Source organism: Herpailurus yagouaroundi, unplaced genomic scaffold (assembly GCF_014898765.1).
Source record: "Herpailurus yagouaroundi ecotype Mexico unplaced genomic scaffold, PumYag 141, whole genome shotgun sequence".
In the NCBI taxonomy this organism is placed as follows: Eukaryota; Metazoa; Chordata; class Mammalia; order Carnivora; family Felidae; genus Herpailurus; species Herpailurus yagouaroundi.
In genome coordinates, this window is record NW_024412396.1 from 64154856 (window position 1) to 64181581 (window position 26726).

The 26726-nt window shown below is 41.4% G+C and overlaps 1 protein-coding gene across 4 annotated transcripts in view; it reads right to left on the bottom strand.

Moving 5' to 3' along the window:
- CATSPERB (catsper channel auxiliary subunit beta) overlaps positions 1–26726 on the bottom strand; it is a 107608-nt gene that overhangs the window by 31170 nt on the left and 49712 nt on the right. For all 4 annotated transcript variants that reach the window (XM_040478034.1, XM_040478032.1, XM_040478035.1 and 1 more), the window contains 3 exons: positions 23888–24032; positions 11358–11512; positions 8822–8976 (listed from right to left, as the gene is read on the bottom strand). In XM_040478034.1, the coding sequence (XP_040333968.1) occupies positions 8822–8976; positions 11358–11512; positions 23888–24032 (455 nt within the window). The remainder of the gene's footprint in view (positions 1–8821; positions 8977–11357; positions 11513–23887; positions 24033–26726) is intronic.

Sequence of the window (26726 nt, forward strand, 5' to 3'; positions counted from 1 at the left end):
GCTAGAGGGTATCATGCTAAATGAAACAAGTCCATCAGAGTGATTTCACTCGTACGTGGAACTTAAGAAACAAAACAGATGAACATATGGGAAGGGAAGGAAAAATAAAATAAGATAAAAACAGAGAGGGCGGCAAACCATAAGACACTCTTAACAGTAGAGACCCAACTGACGGTTGATGGAGGGAGGTGGGTGGGGAGATGGGCTAGATGGGTGATGGGCATTAAGGAGCACTTGTTGTGGTGAGCACTGGGTGTTGTATGTAAGCGATGAATCACTAAATTCTATTCCTGAAAACAATACTACACTGGATGTTAACTAACTTGAATTTAAATAAAATCTTGGAAGAAAAGAAACAAAGAATAAATGAAAGAAGCAAGGTGAAAAATGGTAAGCAAAAAATTAAAAATGCATATTTAAAAGGATTAATTGCTAACTCATCAAAATGTTTACAGTTGTGATCCTAATTTGCTTCTTCATGTTTATCTGACTCCTAAGAAATTTGCAAGGAGCAAGTACTTTACAGTCAAGGAAAAAAATCCATTTAAAAAAATGTTAACTTGAAACATCCACATGCAAAAGAAAAAAAAATCTAGACACAGACTTTACACTCTTCGCAAAAATTAACTTGAAATGGATCACAGACTTAAATATAAAATGCAAAACCATAGAACTCATACAAGATTAACATAGGAGAAAAATCTACATGACCTTGGGTATGGGGATGACTTTTTAGATATAACACTGAAGTTATGATCCATGAAAGAAAACATTGATAAGCCATACTTTATTAAAATTAAAAACATCTGTTCTGTGAAAGACACTGTCAAGAGAATTAGAAGACAAACCACAGACCGGGGGAAAATATTGCAGAAGACACACCTGATAAAGGACTGTTACCCAAAATGAACTGTAGAGAAGGAAAAAAGCCTTTTTTTCTTTTTCTTTTTTTTCCTCTACCTCCCTAAATTCTGAACCTGAGGGCCTGGAAATTAAACTGACAAAAGACAGATTACAAGAAGAAAACAAATAGAGTTTATTTTTCTAATGTTTATTTATTTATCTATCTATTTATTTATTTAGAGAGGGATAGAAAGCAAGTGGGGGAGGGGCAGAGGGAGAGAGAGAGAGAGAGAGAGAGAGAGAGAGAGAGAGAGAGAGAGAATCCCAAGCAGGCTCTGCACTGTGAGCACGGACCCCGCCGAGGGGCTTCACAAACTGTGAGAGCATGACCTGAGCTGAAACCAAGAGTTGGATGCTTAACCAACTGAGCTACCTGGGCGTCCAACAAATAGAGTTTATTAACCTGTGTGTCACGTTTATACACTAGAGAAACTTCAGTGATGAGGAACTCAAAGGGGTGGTTAGAACCTGAGGCTTACAAAGCATTTTAACAAAGAACAGTAAATTCTCTGAAAAGTGACAAGGCAAGGGAAAAGCGGTTTAGGCTTTCAGGAGTGCCAAACTGAAAAGTAAATATGCCTCTGAGGGAAACTAAGGAAAGAGAAGTCTTGTTTAGTAAGATTGGTTATGTAGATTCCACTCTGGCCTCTGGGCTTAAAAGAGTCTCTGGAGATTAGGAATCATCTTGCCTTTCCTGGTGGGGAGGGAGAGGGCAGAGATTTTTTTTTCTTTGTGTGTTTGTGCGCACACGCACGAGCTTAATTGCTGCACTGTTTTTCTTTTTTCTTTTTTCTTTTTGTAAGATGAGAATTCAGGAAAATGATAAAAATCTATGCTCTTCATTAGAAGACCAGAGGAGAAATAAAAGCTCTTTCATTTGTCAGTTGTGTGATGCCTTGAAATGCCTATCCCTACGAGTCACAGTGTCCTTACGTGCATTTTATTAAAGGGGCAACTTGGGTTTTAAGTCAGAGATTTTTTTTTTCTTGTATCTGCTTCTTCTCAATTGTCTTCAGCTGAAAACAATCCTCACGCCAAACTGGAATATTTTGGGGTGGCACATTCTGATCTCCTACAATATAAAGAACTCTTAAAACTCAGTAATAAAAAAATCAACCCAATTTAAAAATGGGCAAATGAACTGAACAGACACCTCACCAAAGAAGATATACAGATGGCAGATAAACATATGAAAAGATGCTCCACATCATACATCATCAGGAAATCCAAATTAAAACAATGATGAGATACCACCACACCTATTAGAATGGCCAATATACAAAACAGTGACAACACTGAATGCCTGCAACAACATGGAGCAACAGGAACTCTCATTCCTCGCTGGGGGCAATGCCGAATGGTACTGACACTTTGGAAGACAGTTTGGCAGCTACTTATAAAACTAAACATATTCTTACCACGTGATCCAGCAATCACATTTCTTGGTATTGATCCAAGTGAGTTGAAAACTTAAGCTCACACAAAAATCTAAACAAGGATGTTTATAAGAGCTTTTGTTCATAATTGCCAAAAACTTAGAAGCAACCAAGATGTCCTTCAGCAGGTGAGTGGATAAATAAACTGTGGTGCATCCAGACAATGCAATATTATTCACCACTAGGAAGAAATGAGCTCTCAAGTCACGGAAAGACACAAAGGAAAGTTAAATGCCTTTTACTAAGTGAAAGAAACCAACCAGAAAAGGCTGTATATTTTATGATTCCAACATACTGTAATGACTCCAACTGTATGACATTCTGGGAAAGACGAGACTATGAAGACAGAGAAGAGACCAGTGATTGCTAGGGGTTATCTGGGAGCGAGGGATGAATAGGCAGAGCACAGGGGATTTTTAAGGCAGTGAAACTCCTCTGTATGGTACTATAAGGTGGGTCCATGTCATACATTTGTCAAAACCCACAGAATATAGAACACTGAGAGTGAACCATAATATAAACTATGGACTTTGGGTGATGATGGTATGTCAATGTAGGTAATAAGTGTACCACCATAGTGCAAGACATTGACAGTGGGGAAGATTGTGTATGTGGGTACGGAGGGTGGATGTATGAGAACTCTGTACTTCCTGTTCAGTTTTGCTATGGACCCAAAACTTCTCTAAAGAGTAAAGTTTCTTAGGGGCTCCCATGTGGCTCAGTCGGTTGAGCTTCTGACTTTGGCTCAGGTCATGATCTCATGGTCTATAAGTTCGAGCCCCGCATTGGACTCTGTGCTGACAGCTCAGAGCCTGAATCCTGCTTCGGATTCTGTGTCTCCCTCTCTCTCTGCCCCATCCCCGCTCGTGCTCTGTCTCTCTCTGTCTTGAAAATAAATAAAACATTAAAAAAATTAAAAAAAAGAGTGAGGTTTCTTAATGAGAAAAAATGACCCTCGTTGTCTCTGAAGTCAATGACCAATGGCCAGGCAGACACCTTGACTACCAAAGCTGTTTCTCCCCTTCTCCACTCGAGTCTCTTTTACTCAAGTGTCTAGGGTTTGCCGTTGGGGGTAATTAAGCTCTACTGTTCTGGGAGAGGTAAGAAATCAGTGGGTTTTTTTTTTGTTTTGTTTTGTTTTGTTTTGTTTTGTTTTTGAGAGAGAGAGAGAGAAAGGGAGGGAAGGAGTATGTGAGCAGGGGAGGGGGCAGAGTTAGAGAGAGAATCTTAAGCAGGCTCCATACTCAGAGCAGAACCCAATGTGGGGCTCGATCCCACAAACCTGTGAGATCATGACCTGAGCTGAAATCAAGAGTCAGACACACAATCAACTGAGTCACTCAGGCACCCCTAGTTATAAGACTTCTGATTTTGCTTTAGAGGAAGAAAGATCAATCCAACAAGAAAACAAAGGAAATAAAGCACAAAGTCATCACTCTCCATAAGTCCATTAGAGAACTAAGGTCACCGACTAACATGACCAACTAACATTAAATCCAGGGGAATAAGCCATTCCAAGGAGAGTCTGAACACAGGAAGAGACTTACCAAAAGAAGAGCTTGGGAGGGAGAGACCCAGTGTTGGCCACAACACAAGCAAGTAAGAATTGGCTAAAATTGTTAAAAAAAAAAAAAAAAAAAAAAAAGAAAAAACAAGTATACGCTTGCATTATGAGTTTGGAGAAGTTAGGGTACCTTTCAAAGGGGTGTCCCCTTTGAACTCACAAGTTACTTCCTTCCCATGGGCTTTCCCAGAGGCTCATGAGAAAGACAGGGGCAGGGCAATAGACCAGAGAGACCCCCTGGTGGTGGTCCAGGCAGCATGGAGGATGGGAGGAAACAGGCATCAAGCATCACCCACTTTCTTGAACTTTCTTTCATAGGAAGCAAAAACTTCAAGCCATGGGAAGCAAGATATTAACCACTTTTGCACACTGGCCTCCAAAGAAGTGATCAGTGCTGGGAGGGGTGGTTGGAGGGTGCTGGCACTGAAGCCCTGCTTCCCTCCCTCCTCCCCTCCCTCTGTCCCCCTATGTAGCAAAAGCTTGAAGCTACTGGGAGACAGGAAGCAAAAGCCATGGGGCACAGGCAAAGACACATCAGGATGAGAGAAGTATAAAATTATAGCGCTCGACTCATCATAGAGGGTCAGGAAGCTGTCTTGTGTCTATAGTTCTGGTAGAATTATCTAGGGGTGCCTGGGTGGTACAGGTGGTCAAGCATCCAACTCTTGATTTCAGCTCAGGCCGCTGTCTTAGCACCTTTTAGTGAAAAGACTAGACTGTTCTTTTTGCATTCTTATCCAGTGTCACATTGATTGTCCATAAAATGAATGTCTCTTGGGGCGCCTGGATGGCTCAGTTGGTTAAGCATCTGACTTTGGCTCAGTCTTGTGGTCTGTGAGTTCAAGCCCCACATCGGGCTCTGCACTGACAGCACAGAGCCTGCTTGGGATTCTGTGTCTCCCTCTCTCTCTGCCCCTCCCCTGCTTGCACATGCTCTTTCTCAAAAATAAACATTAAAAAAATTTTTTTAAAGCATTATCTCACTGTGAGGAGAAGAGCTGGAAATTTCCACCCAAGATTGAATCTCAGATACCAGGCAGAATTTGGCTGCAAGAGGTAATTTCTATTAACAGATTATTGTTTTTTGGTGGTTTTTTTCCCCCTCCCTTAATGGAACCTGACAAGGTGAACGTAACATTTAAATGCAAGGACGGGGCACCTGGGTGGCTCAGTTGGTTGGGCGTCCGACTTTGGCTCAGGTCATGATCTCGCGGTTCGTGGGTTCAAGCCCTGTGTCGGGCTCTGTGCTGACAGCTCAGAGCCTGGAGCCTGCTTTGAATTCTGTGTCTCCCTTTCTCTCTCTGCCCCTTCCTTACTCACTCTCTGTCTCTCAAAAATAAATAAACATTGAAAAAAATTTTAAAGCAAGGACAAAGGCCAAGAAAAACCAGGAGGGGTTGTTACACAGAGTTTTAGTCACTGTGACAAAGGGAACATGAATACTCCAGTGAAGCAGAAGAGAGACAGAAACAGACTCCCTCACACAAGGACTCATCACATGTTGCAGGGTGGGGGGAGCCACATCAGTGGGGGGAAAGAGTGACTTCTACAGATGGCTGGTTATATATATAAAAAAAGAAAGAAATCAGTTCCTACTTCACATGACACACATTGGTTCTAGATAGACTAAACACTTAAAAATGAAAAGCCAAACTAAGACTATTGCACAAAAACACAGGAGAGTTGCCAAATAGATCGTGGTGTATTAATGTGAGTGAATTACAGATGCATCCATACCGAGGAATTTAAAAAGCATATCGCTGTATGGAAAAGGCAAGTCACAGAAGAATAATACATTTAGCAAAACTAAATAGTATGTTTTGATGCATGGGTACATGTTAAAGCCATAAGGAAAAAAATGTGTCAATGTTCACGCAGAAATCAAGATGATGCTGATCTCTGGGGGACCAGGCCTAGTGTTGGGGTAGGGAAGAAAGGAGACCTTCCCAGGGGGATTGCCCAAGGGGTGGAGGGAACCAGCAGGGTGGACAGGTGGAGTAGTGGCCTTGTCCCTTCCAAAGGACTCTGGAGGAGGGCCTCTCCATCAGGAGGGCCTCTTCCCCCTTTATTTCACCTGCTTTCTCTCCCCCGAACTCTGGAAGGGCTAGAAACCATAAGCTTCAAGGGAAGAAGATACTAGAAGCTGAAAAATAGTAAGAATGAGCAATACCCCACCTCCCCCAGCTCCCCAGTCCAGGTCAGGCCCAAACAGGGGCTGGGAAACAAATTTAAATTGGGTAAGAATTTGACCTCTCCTAAAACACTGGACAAGAAGAGAGTCACGTGATTCTTAGACTGACTTAGACATTTTTAGACCAAGGAAATATTCACCTGCCCTCGAAGAGAAAAGCTATGGGACTTGCCTGATACTCATCTAGAGATAGAACGGAGGGAAGTCCACGGAGGGGCTTGAAGGACAGTAAGAGGAAAATTAAAGGTGGTCTCTCCAGCTTATGCAGTGAGCAAATTTCACGTCTATCTATCCAGTTACTCACATAATTAGAAGACTTCAATGCCTCTCCTTCACCTGGAATGACATCTAACCCCCCAACCCCATCCCCGCGGGACTCAGAAGGCCCCACCCAACCTGGCTCCACGGTCTTGAATGACTTTTCTCCTCCTTTCACAACACTGAAGTCACTCTGGTTTTCCTTTGGTTTCTCAAACACACACCATGTTCCCATTGGCCTGGGGGCCTTCTACGTGTTGTCCTCTCAGTCTGGAAACTTCCCCCCACCCCTCTCTTCATCCGCATTCTTCTGTTCCCATCATAAGCATCACCGCCCCCGAGCAACCTTCCAACATCCTCCAATAAGGGCTCAACCCTCAGGAAAACACTCTCTTGATGGCCCATGCTCTTCTGCTGTCAATGACGTGAGTTCAAGATGTGCGTGGGTTCGAATGTCGTCTTCACTGCTCTATGGTATCCAGAGTGCCTTGCACATAGTAGGTTTTAAGCAATTGTTTGTGGGAAAATGAATGAAGGGCTCACCCTGCTCCAGCCCCTGAATACCTAGAATCTGCCTTGACCGATTGCTAACTTTGGAACCTTGGGTCCCAAATCCTTGACCAGTCCAGCTGAAGTTTGGCTTTCTTCTAGTTCTCTGATCCTGGCTCTTTTCTTGCATTTCCTGTCTTGGAGATGCCCATTCCCTCGTTTCCGCACCAGTAGAGCAAAGTTAGAATCTGACCCCATAATGTGCTGTTCTGATTTTTAAATACAGGCACCTTCACTTTTCCAGAGTTCACCTTGCACCGCTCCACTTTTAGGAAAGACCAACATTAGCCCTTGTTTTCCCTAACTGAAAGAAATCCCAAGAGGATGCCCACTTCCACGAGAAGACGCGAAAAGTGAAAACAGAATCCAGCTTTGGTTTTGCAGTGAGCTGAGCCCTCATAGGGGCAGCGCACATCCCCAGCAGAAAGAAGGTCCCGCCGAACTCCTCCCCCTCGAACCGCACGCAGCATTCTCTGCACCAAGAGGCCAGAGGGTTGACCTGTGTGAGCAGCTGTGGTTTATCTCCATTCATTTTGTGCATCCGTTAGCAAGATATGTCATAAGGCATCAGAAAAAGCCTAACGGAGGTTATTTTTGGGGTCTGGGAATGCTCAGAAATTTTTCCATAAAAATTAAGGGTAATTGCGTCTTTACGCCAGTTTGGCTTCCAAAAAGTTTCACAGGAACACTCTACTTTTGGATAGTGAGGGGAAACTTGTATTTGGATCCTTAAGAGGATCATATGCTTTTTTAAATTACTAGGATGTAAAACACTAATATTAACATTGAGATTATATTAATCATATGTCAGTCTTTTAAAAAGTGATTCTGTATGTTTTCTACAAGGACGTGCCTATGTACACTAAGTGGTGGGCACCTGGGTGGCTCAGCTGGTTAAGCGTCCGACTTCAGCTCAGGTCATGATCTCGCAGCCCATGAGTTTGAGCCCCGCGTCGGGCTCTGTGTGGACAGCTCAGAGCCTGGAGCCTGCTTCGGATTCTGTGTCTCCCTCTCCTCTCTGCCCCTCCCCTGCTCATGCTCTTGCATGCTCTCTCTAAACACACACACATGCACACACACACACACACACACACACACACACACACTAAAAAAAAAAAAAAAAAAGACTAAGTGGCTTGGAAATGTCACACACACAAAATCCCAGGTACTTTTCTTTGACACAGAAAGTTCTACCATCCTTGTGTGGGATAGGGGGACTGCTACCAGCATTTGTTCCATCCTATCCAATTTCAGTCTTTACCTCCATCTCTGTGTGAGCTGCCCCACAGCACATGAAGTTGTTGGCTACGCGACAAGGTGCAAACCGATATCCCGATACAAATATAGTAAACAGATTTCAATCTGGTGGAGACACCTGTTTGGAGTAGGGTGAGTTTCTTCTGGTCATCTGAAATTGTTCCTTTTCTGGTTGTTAGATTTTGGGGGTTGTAAAATTCATAGTGGTCTTCAAAGACGGTTTTTAGCCCTAAAGGTAGCTTTAAAGGTCCTGGGCTCTTGCTGTTATCTTAGAAGTAAGCGTGGCTAAGAATACCACATACCCTGCTGTGCGGAATTTTGTGCAAGATGACCTTCGCTTTGCTAGATGTGTTTGTCCTTAGTACATGTGAGAAATGCCAGGTAAGTGAGCAGTATAGACAAGCAGTATCCAGTGTAGCCCAGGACATCTTTGATTACTCGAAGACAAAATCTTTGATACTGAAGGTGCTGACGTGATCAATCCTGTGTTTCTGAACTCGGGGCCTCAGTCAAGGCACCTTGCAATCTACCAACGTATGTGGGCTCCTGAGGTATCGGAAAAAGATACACTCTATCTGGTACAGCTAAGAACACGACTCAAAAAATTTAGCGTTTAGAAACCAGTGTGAAATCTAAATACGTGTGAGGCAAATCAGTCCCTACCTGGAGTGTATCACTTTTCCCAAGTGGATGTTGCTGAATTTCTTGGTGTATCTACTTTCCTGAGGTTCGCTTGTGGGGACGTACGCAAAAAAAACCACTTCTTTTAAAGTGATAAACTGTGGCGCGAGTGCAGTTTCGAAGCCCATGTCAGGAGGCTGGAGTAGGAAAAAAAGAAAACAGTGCGTCTAAACTACTTTATACTTCAATTAGGGCAAAATGCAAATATGAGATTTGTTTCCAGTTCAGGTCAAAACAGGACCGTTTTTGTTCATCAGTAGGAGTAATATTTCAACATGTTCTGTTTGAATATCCATGCGTGTGTGAGGGATAATATCTTCTCCTGGTGCGGAGGCAAATTCTGGGGAGTAAGATTCAGTTTGGGATCCTGTGACCTTGGCAGGAGCTGGAGTGGAAGAATGCACCGAGGCATGTCTTCCATTGTGTGTGAGGGGTCTGGAGGGGCAGATTTTGGAGCTCGGTTCTTACTGGAGTTGTTTTTTGGTTTTTTGTTTTGTTTTTTTACAGGAGGGGGCTGTGGCATACGGCTCCTCACTTGAAAGCCGCTGCTCCCACCGCTGCATGCCAGTGACCCCACGGCTGACCCCACAACCCCCCCTCTCCTGGGCTATAGCCTTTCTCATTTCTTCTGTTTCACAAGCCTTTCCCTATAGTCCACGCCAGCACCGCTGCCCCAATTTCTGACCCGTAGTGTCTTTCCAACACACTCTACTCTGATCCTGATCCTGTCCAGCTTGGGGAACTTTGAGGACCATCTCGAAGGGGGTGTTGTGGTTTGACCTCGTTGTTATGACATGGGGAGTGGGGGTGGTAGGTAGTGCAGACTGGTTGGGGGTGCGGCCATTCAACAGTGCCTCCAAGACCCATTTTCTGTCATGTCCTGTCCCCCTAGTGTCTTAAACTCGGGAACCCACTGAAGAGGGGAGAGAGTGGGAAACAGACACCAGGAGAATAGACATGAGACAGAATCAGTGTCTTAAGGGCTCTCGAAAGGCTGAGAGTGCTTTAGAGTTCCAAACACCACGGGGTGCCTGGGTGGCTCAGTCAGTTAAGCATCTGACTTTGGCTCAGGTCATCTTGAAGTTTGTGAGTTCAAGCCCTACATCAGGTTCTGTCTTGATGGCTCGGAGCCTGGAGCCTGCTTCACATTCTGTGTCTCCCTCTCTCTCTGTCTTCCCCTCCCCAACTCTCTCTCTCAAAAAAAACAAATAAAGATTAAAAACAATTTTAGAATTCCTAATGCCATTCTAGCCTGGGAGTGACAAGACCACCCTATGAAAAGTGTGTACAAGTTCAATGAAAGGCAACACGCGGGGCCTGGGACCTGCTGTCTGGGTAGATGTCAGTGGTGTGTGTGATTTGGGGTAGATTATTCAGCCTTGCTCTGCCTCATTTTCCTCATCAGTAAAATGAGGGTAAGTAGCTGTTACAAAGATTTAAGAGAGCAGAGCAGTGCTCGGGACATAGAGCCACGAAAAAGCCAGTGGTGATTTTTATCCCGGGAGGATGCACGCACAGCTTGTCTGGGGGAGAGAGGTGAGTTAAAAAAAAAAAAGAAACCTATTTATTGGCTTTTGATTTTAAGAATGTAAACTTTCACATAAGAGAACTAAGACATTTCCTACAAATTGTGAAGTTAGTGAAAAACTGTGGAATCTGCTTTTTTGGCAAGTTCCACCCTCCCCTCATGTCATTTGATTTGTGTCTATGCAGAGCCCACACGGCAGACTGGCAACTACACAGAAAGTCATATGGCGGCATTTTACAGTCACAAGGAAGTTCCCGCCGCCCTCTCTAGGAATATCTCGGACAGGGAAAGCAAAGACAACCACCTTTCGGCCCCAGTCTTGGCCTGGTAGTTTGCAGTGATCTGTTGAAACTAGAGTTGGCCTTTATTCCATTTCCTTTAGGCCGAAGGGAAGGTTTTGTTAAGCCCCAGTGAGCACAAAAACCTTGTTCTTTGCTGATACACTCAGGAAAGTTCATTTCATGACCGTGTGCCCAGTGATGAGTTCTTAGGCACATGCACCATCACAAGTGGCACATTATACATTAAAATTATTAGAACAACTCTTTGCACTGTCACCTGTGAGGAAGTCCTATATTAGCATCAGAAAAGAAAAAAAAAATGAAGGGGCAGGGTTAATATGAAAGAGGAAAGGTAAACCACTGGGAAAAATGGAACTCATATTTCTTGCGAGGTAGAAAACCAAACCTATCGTGACCCTGGGTTGGAAGTAATAGGTCTAAGTAATAAGCTTAGAATATCTGGTCATGTTGCTCTGAAGATAGTCTGGGTGGAGTTAAATCTATATAACCCTGAAAGGGACTGGGAAGAAAGTTTTGGAGATGTTCTCTGCTATCCGGAGCCTTTTCCTGTAGTCTAACGGAGCAAAGTGCATTAATACGAGTTTGTCCCAAGGAAAATACCTTCCTGTTTTCCCACAATTCTGTGTGTGGAATGTGGTATATGTATTCTTATGCAAGGTGAACAGTTTCAATGCATTATATCACTAACCTGTCCAAAAATACCTTTAGAATTTCCAAAGGCTGCAAATGACCCACCAGCTTCAAAATGGTCTGGAGTCAGTTTATGTATGAAACCCATGTGGTCATAGTATAATGTGAAGATATCGTCATTAATAGATCCGATTTTACTATATCTTCTTAATCCTACGAGGAAAGAAACAGAAGTCTCTTGATGTCGATATGATACAACTGGAGACGTTTTAATACCATGCCTTGTAAAAAACAAACAAAAAAACCCCCCAAAAAACTAAAAAACCCTTCACTTAAACTAAGGGGTGGAAGTAAGGCTTTGAGACTCCACAATTAGTAAAATACATGTTGGTCTTGGTTAAGTCCCTCAAAAGTCCTTTCGGGGCTCCATTTCATTACAGAACCTGTTCCCCGAAGTAGGTGAAGGCCAGAGTGAGGGTCACAGGAGATATCTGGAGAAAGAGAAGTGAGCTCCCCCTGGTGGTGGTTCCTCTTCCTGATGCCAGGAGCATTCTCTGCAGAGACCCCGGAGTCATTAGCTATCCTGTGATGAATAGGTTGAACCAGATTTGGTGTCCTGTGTTTCTCTCGTGCCTTTAGAGAAACATGATGGGCAGTCCTGGCAGTAATCTGGTAGTAGCAAAGCATTCACCTAACCGAACGGACACTGGTCCAGAGAGAGAGAGAGAGAGAGAGAGAGAGAGAGAGAGAGAGCGCTGCCTCCCACAATCCCTGAATGTTGGCGTGCCCCAGGGCTCAATTTTTAGATCTCTTCTCTATCTCTGGAGATCTCACCCAGTTTTAGGATTTTAAATCCTTTTTTTTTTTTTTTTAAGTAGGCTTCACACCCAGCACATAGCCCAACACGGGGCGTAGAACTTGAGATCAAGACCTGAGCCGAGAGCAAGAGTGGGACACTTAATTGACCGAGCCACCCAGGTGCCACTAAATCCATCTTTTTGCAGATGATTCCCAAAAGTAAACCTCTCATCCCATTCTCTTCCCTGAACTCCAGATTTGTATATCTGGCCGCCTACTGAGCATTCCAGATCCATGGCGGTCAGGCATCTCAAACCAAACTCATGCCAGACTGGACTCCCGACCCCCAGGCAAACTCCTCCACCCTCAGCCTTCCTCCTCTCCATAACACCAACTGCAGTTCTCCTTTTGCTCAATCCAAAACCGTGGTGTCATTCTTTCTTTCTTTCTTTTTTTTTTTTTTTTTTGTTTTAACGTGTATTTATTATTGAGAGACACAGAGAGACAGAGTGTGAGCAGGGGAGGGGCAGAGAGAGAGGGAGACACAGAATCCGAAGCAGGCTCCAGGCTCTGAGCTGTCAGCACAGAGCCCGATGCGGGGCTTGAACTCACGGACCGCGAGATCGTGACCTGAGCCGAAGTCGGACGCTTAATCAACTGAGCCACCCAGGCACCTCCCGTGGTGTCATTCTTAATTCTCCTCTCCCTCTCACAGCCTGTATCGAGGCCATCAGCAAATCCTACTGACTCTAGCCTCAAGATGCATATAGAAGCCAACCTTTTCTCGCCAATTCCACCTCTGTCGCCCCGCACAAGTGGATATGATATGGGCAGAGGTTTACCGTGAGGAATTAGCTCATACAATTATGGAGGCTGAGAACTGCTGTGATCGGCTGTAAGCTAGAGAAGCAAGAGCCTGAGAACCAGAGGATCAGATGGCATAACTCCCAGTCAGAGGACAAAGACATGAGGACTGAAAACCAGGGAGGCCCCTAGTTTAAGTCCCAGGCCAAGGACAGGAGAAGGCTTACGTCCCAGTTCACAGGCAGGCAGGAAGCAAAGGAGGGGATTCCATTTTCCTTCACCCTTTCGTTCCACTCAGGCCTCCAATGGATTGGATGAGGCCCACCCACCCACACTGGGTAGGACAGTCTGCTTTATAGAGCCTGCTGGTTCAAATGCTAACCTCCTCGAGAAACACCCTCACAGTCACATTCAGACATAGTTTAATCTGGGCACTCCTTGGGGTGCCTGGGTGGCTTAGTTGGTTAAGTGTCCGACTTCAGCTCAGGTCATGATCTCACAGTTGGGGAGTTCAAGTCCCGCTTCAGGCTCTGTGCTGACAGCTCAGAGCCTGGAGCCTGCTTTGGATGCTGTGTCTCCTCTCTCTCTCTGTCTCTCTGTCTCTGTCTCTCTCTCAAAAATAAAGAATTTAAAAAATAATTTAAAAAAATATGAGCACCCCTTAGCCCAGTCAAGTTGACACAAAATTAAATATTACAGTTGCTAAGGTTCACTAGGCCGTATTTCATCTATAAACATAAGATACACTTTCTTCACATTTTAATATTTTGATTGAGATCGCTTTCGTAATTGCCGTGTCTTACAATCATTTCCCACCAGGTGGCACTCAAAGTACAGTGGTCATCTGGCCACACAGGCATGTACTTTGTGCCAGCTTTTTATATTGCCCATCACTTCAAGTTTCCTGAAACACTGGTATAATATTGTTGAATTTTACCGATGCTTAAGATGCCTTCAATAATATTACATTACAATTTGGCACTGAAACAAAATTGTTATGGGCGCAGTAAGAGAAGAAAACAAAGCAGGGTATATATTTATCAGTAAGCGACACTGGAAGAATCACCACAATGTCACATTTTCTTGTACGACACCAAGTGTTTTATAGAACCTAAGAAAGAAAGAATCCGGGGCACCTGGGTGGCTTAGTCGGTTAAGCCTCCGACTTTGGCTCAGGTCATGACCTCGCAGTCCATGCGTTTGAGCCCCGCATCCGGTGCTGGAGCGTGGAACCTGCTCTGGATTCTGTGTCTCCCTCTCTGCCCCTCCCCCACTTGGACTCTGTCTCTGTCTCTCTCAAAACATTAAAGAAATTCTTTAAAAAAAAAAAAAAAGGAAGGAAGAATCCTACAGGAGATGACATTACATTATCTTTCGCTAGTGAAATACCACTCAAAACGATTACCCTATCACATACCAAGTAAGGCAATAATGTCACAGTAATCCAAGCATCACTCAGGAACACTGTTAAAACAGGGTGTTAAGGTTTAATTGGAAGTTTTTCTTTGTGGTAACAGAACAAACTCATCTTATGATCAATGAACGCCAGCTTTGACTCAACATAGGTTTTACAACATTCTTCTGTTGGCTTTGCATGTGAATTACTGGTGAAGTTAGTTGGCTCCAAATTCTTAGGTAATATTATTTTTCTCTGAAAGTTCTGTAGAAGAATATGTGCCTTTCATCGTGGCAGCAGAAAAAAATCCAAGGCTGACTTGATTTTTCTGTGCCTTTAAAGTTGATTTACATTTTCTATTTCAAATAATTCAGAAGTGTCTCGCTTTTAGTTAAAAAAAAAATCTTATTGTCACTTTTGGTTTCCTGTATTGTTTTCTATTTTCAGTATTTATTCATTCACCCATCTGTCCACTCGTATCGGAGGGGATGTGCCAGGAACTGTAGATACAGAGAAACAGAGACACCGCCTCCGTTCTTCACTGGAAATTCCTACAACTTTGTTTCTCAAGCATCTGTATTTATTATTTTAGATTATTTCCACTTATTTTTTTTAATTCCATGTAGACATGTTTCTTTATTTTTTTATTTTATTTATTTATTTATTTATTTATTTATTTATTTATTTATTTTCTTTTTTAAAATTTACATCCAAATGAGTTAGCATCTAGTGCAACAATGATTTCAGGACTAGATTCCTTAGTGCCCCTTACCCCTTTAGCCCATCCCCCCTCCCACAACCCCTCCAGTAACCCTCAGTTTGTTCTCCATATTTTTGAGTCTTTTCTGTTTTGTCCCCCTCCCTGTTTTCATAGTATTTTTGTTTCCTTTCCCTTATGTTCATCTGTTTTGTCTCTTAAAGTCCTCATGTGAGTGAGGTCATATGATTTTTGTCTTTCTCTGACTAATTTCATTTATCATAATACCTACCAGCTCCCTCCACGTAGTTGCAAATGGCAAGACTTCTTTCTTTTTGATTGCCGAGTAATACTCCGTTGTATATATACCACATCTTTTTTAACCATTCATCCACCGATGGACATTTGGGCTCTTTCCATACTTTGGCTATTGTTGATAGCGCTGCTATAAACATGGGGGTGCGTGTGTCCCTTCGAAACAGCACACCTGTATCCCGTGGATAAGTGCCTAGTAGTGCAATTGCTGAGTCGTAGGGTAGTTCTATTTTTAGTTTTTTGAGGAACCTCCATACTGTTTTCCAGAGTGGCTGCACCAGCTTGCATTCCCAAGACATGTTTCTTTAGTTTCTATCTATATTTTGTCATAGTTCATCATTTATATTGACAATTTAGTTCCATTTCCTTAGGTGTTATTTTTACTGCTTGCAAAGTAATCTTATTTAGCCTATTTCAATTTTTATTTCATAATATGCGCTGTTGATTCTCTGTTTGCCTTTTCCTCCAGATACATCCTTAGACTTCCTCTTCCCTGTTTGCTACACTGGAAGGCTGACCTCCACGAACTGCAATACTTGTGCTCTGTTTCCAGAAGGCTTCTGATTGGGTTTGGCACTAGCAGGAGAGAAGAACAAGGGAAGGAGAGAAAAGTCTAGGTAGTTTTTCCCTGCCTTTCTCCCTACTTCAGTGATACAGTTCTGGCAGTAGCTTTGAGCCTCCAACACTATTCCTCTTATAGGACAGCCCCTCTTCCATCCCAGCTTTGACTGGGCTTGGGTGATGCTATTACCTATCTACTATCTATCTGTCTATTTATCATCTATTTACTTGCATTACCTCTCTTTTAAAATGTTTATTTAAATGTTTATTTATTTTTGAGAGAGAGAGAAATAGCGTGAGTGGGGGAGGGGCAGAGAGAGTGGGAGACACAGAATCCGAAGCAGGCTCCAGGCTCTGAGCTGTCAGCGTGTAGCCTGACATGGGGCTCAAACTCACCAGTTGTGAGATCATGACCTGAGTTGAAGTCGGATGCTTCACCAACTGAGCCATCCAGGCGCCCCAAAATGTTTGTTTATTTTGAGAGAGAGAGGGAGAGAGAGAGCGAGTGTGCACACACACACGCAGGTCGGGGAGGGGCAGAGAGAGAGGGAGAGAGAGAATCCCAAGCAGGTTCCCCGATGTCAGTGCAGAGCCCATTGTGGGGCTCAATCTTATGACATGAGTTGAAATCAAGAGTCGGATGCTTAATAGGCGCCCCTATTTGCATTACCTCTTAAATCTGAGGACTGTAATGGTTTTCTCCCATTGCTAGTCTCTGGGTACTTCAGTGTCATTGTTGGTTCCTTTAGCTCTGTCCACTGCTCTGAAAATCGTCTCCTTATAAAGGCTCTTCAGGTGAAACACTCGAGTGGAATTATATTTGCTGCCAGGACTAAAAGTGGCACAGTATTTTTACTAGAAATGTCCATGGAAAATAGAATATCCAGGCTGGATTCTGGGACGGAGTCGCTCACATATTCAAGGAATGCACAGATGACCTCTATGCCTGGTAGTTATTGTGACGCTGGCAATCCACAGCAAGCAAGGGCATCACAGTTACTCAAAGTATTACTGTAGTGGCAGGGGATGGCGTGTCTGTGGACGGCTGCACTTTAAATGATCAAATGCGGTTGCTGTACCTAACAACGATGACAACTACGAAGATTTTTTCAAAGATTTTCACGAAGACGGTAGGGTGGTACGACTTTATGGATATACCAAAGAGCTTACAAACAACAACGACAACTCATGACCTTGAGTATTCAGCTCAAGGCCATAGTAGAAAACCTGACAGCTTTATGGGGAGAAAAGAACCTCACTTCATACCGCACACGAAAACAGAAATGTCACGTAGACTTATACAACCAACCTAGGACAATCTGCTAGAAGGAAACAGGAAGGGATCTTCATAACTTTGGCATAGGCAAAGATTTCTCAAACAGGATATAAGAACAAGTACTTGCCATACAAGAAAAGATGGATAAGCTGAACTTAAAAAAATTTTTTTTTTCATGTTTATTTTTGAGAGAGACAGAGCGTGAGCGGGGGAAGGACAGAGAGAGAGGGAGACACAGAATCCGAAGCGGGCTCCAGGCTCCGAGCTGTCAGCACAGAGCCTGACATGGGGCTCGAACTTACGAACCGTGAGATCATGACCTGTGCCACAGTTGGATGCTTAACTGACTGAGCCACCCAGGTGCCCCGATAAGCTGAACTCTTAAAAACCAATAATTTTGCCCCTCACAGGACACCATAAAGAGAACAGAGGGGCGCCTGGGTGGCTCAGTTGGTTAAGCGTCTGACTTCGGCTCAGGTCACGATCTCGCAGTTCGTGGGTTTGAGCCCCGTGTCGGACTCTGTGCTGACAGCTCAGAGCCTGGAGCCTGCTTCGGACTCTGTGTCTCCCCCACTCCTGCTCTGTCTCAAAAATAAATAAACATTAAAAAAATACAAAATAAAATAAGAAAAAAGAGAAGAGAAAAGATAAGCCATTGGTTGGAAAAAGATGTTTGTAAGTCATATTTCTAAAAGAGGACTCATGTCCATAATACATTAAAAATTCAGAGCAATCAATCAAAAAGGTCATTCCAATAAAACTAGATTACAAAGAGGCTTGAGATAACTTACCAAAAATATACAAAAATTGGTCAATGAACATACGAAAATGTGCTAAACATTATTACTCGTGCAAAGCAAATCTTCAGCAGATATGGTTATATACTGATCACAATGGCCTCCTGTTTAAAAGACTAACAACCTGAGTGCTGGAGAGGAGGAGGAGCAACGAGAATTCCTCCATGTTGCTCATGGGATAATAGATTGATGCAATTACTTTGGAGAAACGTTGATAGTACTTAACATTTTTTTCCACAAAAAGCCAAATAAACATACACTTTACGGTGCAGCAATTCTATTCCTAGGTATATGCCAAACAGAAACGAAAGCTCTGTCCAGAAAAAGACTAATACAAAAATGTTCATGGCTTCTCTATTTATAATCAGCACCCAATGGAAACAATTCAAATACCTACTAGAAGTGGAAGAGATATGGTATTCGGACAGTGGAAGACTACACAGCGGCGAAAAAGAACAAATTGCTGCATCAGTGTGGAGGAATATCACGGTCATAATGTTGACTGAGAAAAAATATATATATGCATAATTGTATTTATGTGAAGTTCAAAATCAGATAAAACTAATCTATGGTATTAGAAGTCAGAATAATGGCAACCCTTAAAGGTATACTGATGGGAAAGTAGCGTGAGGGAGCTTTCTGGAATACTGGAAGTATTCCACATCTCACTGTACTTTCCAACCCCTCCTAATATTACTCATAGCCATTTTTGTTTATTTCATAATCCTGTGATGGCTGATCATTAGATTCTGAAATGCTATGTCACAACTGCTGTCTCAACGAATATAGCAGCAAATACACCAAGAAGATTAACCTGATACCAACAGAAATTGAATAAAAGTTCAAAGACGAGCTGGAAAAAAAATTGGATATAGAATACATAAACGCAGTGGTGTAGTCCTGGAGAAACAGAATCAGAATTCTGTGGTCTCTCCTCATCGTTGAGTAAGGAAGAACCAATAAGGAGATTCTATGATGGTGACACTGAATTCTGGTGGTGTGCATTGAGGACACAAAACTGAGGTCGAAGAAACCTTGCTTTTTGAAGTTATAGCAGAAAGCTTCAGAAGGCTTATTGCTTAACATCGTATCAGAGACCAGAAGAAACTGGTTGGAAACTAAACAGTAAAGAATGCTGACTTGTTAAAAACAAACAACAACAATGAATCCAGCCTCACTCTTATCTTGGGAATAATCAATGTTTTTCTCACTGTGGTTAGACCTGATCAGTTATCTCTAAGTTTAGCCCCAATTCCAAATTTACCCAATAATCTACAGAAGTGCCACTGGAGCACTGTTTGGGAAGACTGTATTTCTGAAGGCAAATCTCCTTGCCTATGAAGTTATTGATTGAATTTCAGTTTTATTTTTTATTCAATGGATAGCTTCATCGTCTTATGAACACCTAACAAAATGGACCAAGACGAATGTATGAAAACTATAATCCCCTTTAAAGAAAACATGGGAGTAAATCTTTATGACCTCGGATTAGGCAATGGTTGTTTCCTTAGAGATGACACCTAAAGTGCAAACAACAAAAGGAAAAATAGACGAATTGAACTTCATCAAAATTAAAAATGTTTGTGAATCAAAAGGCACCATCAACAAGTCAAAAAGATAACCCAGAATGAGAGAAAACACATCCAAATCATGTATCTGTTAAGGGACAAATATCCAAAATATATAAAGTTCTCTTACAAGTCAACAATAAAAAGACAATTAACCCACCTTTAAGATGGGTAAAGGATTTGATCAGACATTTCTCCAAAGACGTACAAATGGCCACCAAAAACATGGAAAGCTGCTTAACATCATTAGTCATTAGTGAAACGCAAATCAAAACCACAATGAGATACATTTTCTCACTCAAGTAATTAAAATAAAGAAGACAGACAATAAATAATAAGTGTTGGTGTGGGTGTGGAAAAATAAATCTCACGCATTGCTGGTGGGAATGTGAAACAGTACAGAGTTTGGCATTTCCTCAAACTGTAAACACAGAGTTACCATATGACCCAGCTGTTAGACTCCTACACACGTACCCAAGGGAACTGAAAGCATGTTTCTACACAAAAATTTGAACATAAATGTTCATAAAAGCATGATTCATAAGAGCTAAAAAGTGTTTAAACATCAAATGTCCATCAACTCAAATGTCCTAATAAACAAAATGTGCCATATCCATAAAATGGAATATTATTCGATCATAAAGAGGAATAAAGTACTAATAACCTGCTAGAACATGAGTAAAAACCTCAAGACATGGGGGTGCCTGCGTGGCTCAGTTGGTTGACTGCCCAGCTCCGGCTCAGGTCAGGATCTCTGGGTTTGTAAGTTTGAGCCCCACATCAGTCTTGCTTCTGTCAGCGCAGAGCCTGCTCTGGATCCTCTGTCTTCCCTCTCTCTGCCCCTCCCTCGCTTGTGTGCGCGCTCTCTCATTCAAAAATAAACAAATATTAAAAAAAAAAAAAAGACCTGAAGATAAGAGAAATGAGCCAGTCACAAAAGGACAAAAAGTGTATGATTCCACTTATCTGAGGTCCCTAGAGTAGTCAAATTCACAGGGACAAAGGTAGTGGCCTGAGGCTCGGGGGAAGGAAAAATGGGGAGTTATTGTTTAGTGGGTACAGGATTTTAGTTCGGGAAGATGGAAAAGATCTGGTGGGAGATGGATGGTGCTGATGGTGCCCAACAACGTGAATGTACTTGATGTCAGTTCATTGATGAACGTGGCTCATTTAACACGGTTAAAATGCTAAATTTTGTGCTAGGTATATTTTGCCACAAAAATAAGTAACAGACAAAAACTAAACCACCAGCAACAATCAAAATAGGGAAAAGAACGATATGTCAAAACATACAAAAGAAAGTGCTAAGGGAAGAAAGAAAAATCTGACGTAACAGGTCACACCACTCTACACCCAGCCCTTTTAGGTAATATTGAGAGAAGGAAGATAAATCAACAAAATCCTGAGGACTCTCAGGAATATTCTAACAAGAGAGAAGTTGACAATGGATAAGATGGTTCTCAAAGGAAAAAATCAAACCCTCTTGAGTGTAGCCAGGTTTACCACCTTCCAAGGCACTGTCCTAGCAGAACAAGTTCAAGTGCTACCTTGATGAGGTGAAGCAAACACGTTTCAAGAATAACTCACCTACATTATATTAGAGCAAACAGAAGATCTGACTGGTGCTACACACTTTTGTGATGAATTAGAGAGAAAGAAAGGAGGATCGGAGATAGAAGGAGGAGAAGACATAGTGAGGGAAAAGGGGAAAAGAGGGAGGTGAGGAAGAACAGAGGGGAAGAGGAATGAAAACGCAGAGAAGGAAGGTACTATAGCATTTAAAAGATATAAAGAATCCAGTTGAGACGAAGCCTGTCTCAAGATAAGGTAAAATATCCCCCATATTTTGCATCAAAAGACCTTAATAAGTTAATAGATTCAACAAAACAAGATCTCAAAGACCTAGTAATTGAATAACAAAGTAAAATGAGAATGCAGATCATAGAGATGTAGACCTGAACAGAGAACCATGTTCCTTTATCATTCTAGGCTCCAAGACTGGTTAACAAAATTCAACTGATTTGGAAAAGATTGGGCATCTGTCCATAACTGTTTCTTTTGCTGCACAATAAACAGAGAGGAGCTATGTGAGCTTGGTCAACAAAATCACAAAATTAAAGTAGATTGAGAGTCATATACCATTTATACAATGCCACCTCTTACAAATCATGTGATTTGAGTTGCATCAATTTGAAAAAGTAGGCTAACATTCCCTACGTCAGCTGGGACGCTGTGAATGTTAAACGCTAAGCATTTCTGCTAAGACAAATGTAGCTCAGTAAGTGGGAGTATATTATTGTCTATTGAGAAGGCAAAACATCACAGAAATTGTAAATGAGAGCTTAGCATGATGTTCCAGGGTCCCCCTCTTTAGGGCTGTTCATAGGGTCTTACTTTAGTAGATCCTAAAACTCTATCACCCCCTGGAGGATTCTGGGAAGACTGTAGAGTAGGAAGTCCCAGGAATCTGTCGGCCGACAACAATTGCACTGGCAGAGTATATCTGATGTAATTACTTTGGAATTCTGGAGTCTATTGAAGGCTTGCAACTTCCGGAGTAAGGCTTGGATGGTAAATTATGGTTAATGTCATACTTTGGCAGTATTTACCCATCCTCTACTCAAGCCACCTGGCAGGCAGCTGTGCACATATTCCTGGGGCAGTTTATAGGAGTCAGGGTGGGCAAAAAGATCCCTGTCCTCCAAATATTGGGATCTGTGTTCCAATCTTTTCATGATAAAAACACTTAGACTAGGAATAAAAGATTATCTCAATATAATAAAAGCCATTTATGAGAAATCCACAGTGAGCATGATACTCAATAGTGAAAGACTGAAATCTCTTCTTCTAAGATCAGGAATGAGACAAGAATGTCTGCTTTCACCACTTCTATTCAACACAGTACTAGAAGTTCTAGCCAGAACAATTAGGCCAGAAAAAAAAAAAAAATACAAAGCATCTAAATCACAAAGGAAGAAGTAAAATGATCTCTGTTCACAGTGATATGATCCTATATGTTGAACCCCCAACAAAAAAAAGTTATAATAAACAAATTCAGCAAAGTAGCACAATATAAAATCAATAAACAAATTCAGCAAAGTAGCACAATATAAAATCAATACCTAAAAATCAGTTGTATTTCAATATACTAACAATGAATAATCAGAAAAGGGAATTAGGAAAAAAATTCCATTTATAATATCATAAAAAAAGAAGAAAATCCTTAGGAATTAACATAACCAAAGAGACTAAGGGCAACCCACAGAATGGGAAAAAATGTTTGCAAATGTTTCATAAGGGATTAATATCCAGAATATATGGAGAACTTCTACAACTCAGCAATAAAAAACAAGTAATCTGATTAGTAAATTGGCAAAGGACTTTAATAGAAATTTCTCCCAAGAAGATACATAAATGGCCAATAAGAACAAGAAAAGATGATCAATCATTAGGAAAATGCAAATCAAAACTATGAGATACTACCTTACACCCATTAGAATGACCACTATCAACAACAACAACAACAACAACAACAACAACAACAGAAAATAACAAGTGTTGACAAGGATGCAGAGGAATTAGAACTCTTTTATGCTGGCAGTGGGAATGTAAAATGGCATAGCTACTATGGAAAAGAGAATTGCAATTTCTCAAAAACTTAAAAATAGAATTACCATATGATTCAGCAAGTCCACTTCTGGGCGGACACCCAAAAGAATTGAAAGCAGGGTTTCAAAGAGGTATTTGTATACCTATGCTCATAGCAGTGCTATTCAAAATAGCTAAAACATGGAAGCAACACAAAGGTCCCTTGATGGAATGAATAGATAGGCAAAATGTGGTATATACATACAGTGGAATGTTATTTAGTCTGACAAATGAAGAAAATTCTGACACCTGCTACAACACGGATGAATCTTGAAGACATTATACTAAGTGAAATAAGCCAGTCACAAAAGGGCAAACACTGGAAGCTTCCACTTATATGAGGGGCCTAGAGTAGTCAAAATCATAGACACAGAAAGCAGAATGGGAGTTGCTGGGCTGGGGGCAGGGGGAAATTAGGATTTATTTTTTAAGGGATACAGAGCGTTAGTTGTATAAGATGGAAAGAGTTCTGGAGATGGACGATGCTGATGGCTGATCGTTTTGAATGTACTTAATACCATCAAACTGTATACTTTAAAAGTGAGCAACACGGTCAACTTCATGTTATGTGTATTTTGCCACAATAAAAATATTTTTAAAAAAATCCGTCACCCCAACAGGTTTGAGAAACCTTAAGATTAGTTGATTAAAATGGCAGAATTTTTTCACGTATCTTCTAATCCCTGACTCACATGTAGTGCTTACGCCAATTAAAGTGAATTCCTCACCTGCTTTCGTCAAGTAAACATTTCCACTTTGGGAAACAAAAGTAATATCTGAAGTATAAAAACTATGGTAAGTGTTCTTTATGATATCATCATGAAAGTCCGCTAAAAATTCGAAAGTGTTGCCGCCGTCGATCGAAAACCATACCTAAGGAAATAAAAAGATACGAGCTCACTGAAGAGGCTGCCATCTGACCGTCAGCATTCGCCTATCAGCCTTATCTTCCTAGGTAAGCAGAGTCCTACAGCATGGCCTTCCCCATGTTCCCACGCATCCATCGCACGCATGCATGCACGCACATATGTACAGACTCCTTACCCACTTCATCAACGCTCTGGTTCTTTCCTAGGGCCTGGATGACAGTGTATGTGGCCGAGTCACAGGTCTACACAGTGTGCGTGGTGAATGTGTAAGAGAATGAAGGTAACCCGTCATCTCCCAAGTGGGGTCCCTTTGATTCTAAAAGGATGAAATGTTGGGTGTACTTGGATAGGAAGGAGCGAGCTCACCTCATACTGACATGAGACTTTCATGTTCCAGGCATCCAGCCGATCTGGATGTGAACATGTTTTGTGTGGAAGAGGCCCCAGACACTTGCAAGAGTGGTCCTGGGACCTTGGTAAATCCTCACCTATACTCCACCATAGCACGTGAGTGTCTATCCCCTCATCTTTCAGTTACGGGTTGCTTGAAGATAAATCAGATCCTGTATTGGACGAATCCTGCCTGGTACCTTTTTTAATAGCCTAAGTCTTATTCACATGAAGATTTCAGGTTTTTAAAGTTCTTCTTAAAAATGAATTTTAATGACAAGTTATACCTGAAAATAGGCTTTTCTTAAATTTAACATGTTGTAAATGCAGCTGAAGTCTCTTTGACCACCGTCCAAATAATTTTCCTTTTATACCTTATCTTAGATAATTGTGGTCTCCTCTATCCCTTCCCAGACTCCTCTCTTTTTTTCTTAGTTAATATAGCTAAGGGTTGATCAATTTTGTTGGCCTTTCAACTTTCAAAGAACCAACTCTTAGTTTTGTTGATTTTTCCTATTATTTTTGTATTCTCTTTTGCCTTTATCTCTGTTCTAATTTTTATTATTTCCTTCCATCTATTGACTTGGGGTTTGATTTGCTCTTTTTTATAGTTCCCTAAGATGTAAAGTCAGGTTGTTGATTTGAGATTTTTCTTCCTTATTAATGTGTGTGTTTGTAGCTATAATCTTTCCTGTTAGTATTGCTATTGGGGCGTCCCATAAATTTGGTGTGTTTTGTTTTCATTTTCATTTTAACATTTTTTAAGATGTTTTTATTTATTTTTGAGAGAGAGAGAGAGAGTTCTAGTGAGAGAGAGGCAGAGAGAGACAGACAGACAGAATCTGAAGGAGGCTCCAGGCTCTGAGCTGTCAGCACAGAGCCCGACGTGGGGCTTGAACTCACGAACCAAAAGGTCATGACCTGAGCCGAAGTCGGATGCTTAACCACGACCCAGGCGCTCCTTCATTTTAATTTTCTTAAGATATTTTCTAATTTTCCTTCTGACGACATCTATGACTCACTGGTTGTTTAAAAATGTGCTGTTTTAATTCCCATATACTTGTGGATTTTCTAGTTTTCTTTCTACTCTAGATTTCTGGTTTTGTTCCATTATGATCAGAAAAAAACACTGTATAGTTTCAGTCACTTTAAATGTGTTGAGACTTTTTTTGTGGCCTTGCTTATGTTCTGTCCTAAAGAGTTCTCTGTGTCTTTTGAGAAGCATTTATATTCTGCTGTTGTCAGGTGGAGTCATCTGATTATGTCTGTTAGGTCTAATTGGTCTACAGTGTGGTTCAAGTCTTCTGTGTTCTTACTTATCTTCTGTCTGGTTTTTCTATCCATTATTGAAAGTGGGGTATTGAAGGCTCCTACTGTTACATTGCTGTTTCTCCCTTCAATTCTTTTAAAGTTTGCTTCATTATATTTAGGAGCTCTGATGGCTTGGGGCATAAATATTTATAATTGTTAGATCTTCTTGGTGAATTGAACTTTTATTCTTATGTAATGTCCTTCTTTGTCTCTTCCAACACTTTTTGACTAACAGTTTATTTTGTATGGTATTAGTATAGCCAACCTTGCTCTCTTTTGGTAACTATTTGATGGAATATTTTTTTTCAATCCTTTTACCTTCAGGTTATGGGTGTGCTTAGATCTAAAGTGATTTTCTTGTAGACAGAACATGGTTGCATCCTGAGAGTTTTTCTCAATGTTTTTTGTTTTTATAGATTCAGCTTATGTTTGTCTTTTGACTGGGGAATTTAACCCATTTACACCTAAAGTAATTACTGATACGGAAGGACTTACTATTGCCATTTGGTTTGTGTTTTTGTGCATCTTGTAGCTTCTGTTCCTCCTCTTTTCCTCTCTTACTGCTTTCTTTAGCGTTTCACTGATTATCTGTAGTGACATTCTTTGATTCCCTTATTTTCTTGTGCATATATCCTATACATTTTTTTCTTTGTGGTAACCATTGCAATAAAACATCTTAAAGTTATAGCATTCTTTTAAATCTGATAAAAACTTAACTTCATTGTGGGCAAAAGCTCCTCTTACATAGCACTGCCTTCCCACTTTATGTCAATGATGTCACAAATTACATCTTTTTATATATTTATTAACATAGGATTATAATTTTAAAAAATGATTTTCTCATTTAAGTTCTATACGAGAATTAAAAGTGAATTTATGCACCAAAATTACAGTGCAAGTACTAAATTTGTCCATGTATTCACATTATTGGAAAACTTTTAAATTTTCATGTGACTTCTTGATGTTATCTAGCATCCTCTATTTTCACCTTGAAGGA